Here is a 1,627-nt window from a genome sequence, read left to right as displayed (position 1 = left end):
AACAAGGGCAGCTGCAAGGCGGCGCTGGGCCGCGACTGTGTGGTCGATGCGTTTGTCAACAGCGGCGCGTTCGTCGGGCATAGCGAGAGCGCCGTGCCGCCCATGATGAAGGGTATTGCAACCGCGTACAAGCCGGGTCCGGCCAAGCGTCTTGCGTTCTCGGCCAAGAACTGGGGTGTCGGCGATTTGTAAAGAGGACTTTTGACGTTGACATTTCGGTAGTATGTAAATACATATATATACCGGTATTGTTTCATGTAGGCGCACTTGTATGAGTGCATCGAATCGATGATTGAACACAACTTGGATTGTTCAGCGACGATGGAGCCGAGACGGTTTTTGGAGAGCGATGATGCAAAAACACTCTCATTTTAGATTTTGGCGCCCGTTAAGCAACCCGCCACTTCTCGTCCGAGGCTGGGGCGGTGATTCAAGCCATATGATATTCTCGCCGTCTGAGCGACTCACGCGTACCGAAAGTATCCCAGACATTCATATACCGTAAAGCAGGCGTTATTGACGCCATTGTGAGCGCACAAAATGCAGACGAGCCCAAGTTGTGAGCAGACGCTCGACCTGCTGTCTGTGCTATCACTAGCAAAACTAGCTTTTGAAAATACAGTATGCGGCCAACGGATGCGAATCACTCGCCACGAAACTCTATGCTAACGTTAGTAGCATCGAACTGGCGTCAACTCAGACATTGCACCATATCATAACGGCGCTTGCGCACGCTCAAACCGCAGGCGTCAACAGCGGCGACCACCCTGTCAAAGCGGGCGCCGTCGACTGGAACGGCCAGTCTGTTCTTTAGCTCGTACTCTCTGCACGTCCTCGAACAAAGGGACGTCGTGACCAAGCCCGTCCGCTTCCTCACGGGCATGGACATTAAAGAAACCGAAACGCGTGCATATTTTGAAAGAAATATCCAACAAAATCAAATTATTGTGAATATCGAAATGTCATCGTCACAAGTCCTCTTTACAAATCGCCGACACCCCAGTTCTTGGCCGAGAACGCAAGTCGCTTGGCCGGACCCGGCTTGTACGCGGTTGCAATACCCTTCATCATGGGCGGCACGGCGCTCTCGCTGTGCCCGACGAACGCGCCGCTGTTGACAAACGCATCGACCACGCAGTCGCGGCCCAGCGCCGCCTTGCAGCTGCCCTTGTTGGCGTTGTTGGTCGACATGACCGAACCCTTCTTCTGGGGCAAGTTGGGTTGCTTGGTCGACACCCAAAAGTTGCCTTCCGAAAGCACGTAGGCGTCGTCGACCTCGAACGAGCGACCCGTATTGTTGTACCAGTAGTTGTTGGCCATGTGCACTTGCAGCTTGTACTTACCGTTGGACGAGCTAAACTTGGGCGCACGTGCGGATGTGTGATGGAAGACGTTGTTGAGGAAGCTCATCTTGAGGTTGCTCACAAAGATGTTGGTCCAGTGGTGGCGCCCGTCGCACGACGCCGACCACGACGTTTGCCCGTCAAAGTCGCAGTTGCTGACGGTGATGCTGTTGGAGCCAGCGCCGTCGATCGTGAGCATCTGCCGGCCGACAAGCGACACCTTGACGTGGTCGATCCACACCTTCTGGAGAGGTTGGTTGCCGTCCTTGCCGTTGAGGTAGATG

General features: G+C 54.5%; 2 protein-coding genes across 2 annotated transcripts in view; one reads left to right on the top strand and one right to left on the bottom strand.

The window, feature by feature from the left end:
* Window positions 1-192, top strand: part of SDRG_15067 (hypothetical protein) — a gene marked incomplete at both ends in the record, with an annotated part of 366 nt that extends 174 nt beyond the window's left edge. The window contains one exon of the mRNA XM_008621229.1: window positions 12-192. Coding sequence (XP_008619451.1) covers window positions 12-192 — 181 coding nt within the window. The remainder of the gene's footprint in view (window positions 1-11) is intronic.
* Window positions 193-911: 719 nt separating this feature from the next.
* On the bottom strand, window positions 912-1,627 carry SDRG_15066 (hypothetical protein). Its single transcript, XM_008621228.1, has one exon. It carries the CDS (start codon window positions 1,540-1,542, stop codon window positions 982-984), a length of 561 nt encoding a protein of 186 aa, XP_008619450.1. The 5' UTR covers window positions 1,543-1,627; the 3' UTR covers window positions 912-981.

Source organism: Saprolegnia diclina (genome assembly GCF_000281045.1).
Source record: "Saprolegnia diclina VS20 unplaced genomic scaffold supercont1.83, whole genome shotgun sequence".
Classification (NCBI taxonomy): Eukaryota; Oomycota; class Saprolegniomycetes; order Saprolegniales; family Saprolegniaceae; genus Saprolegnia; species Saprolegnia diclina.
This window is presented reverse-complemented; position numbering and strand designations above follow the sequence as displayed.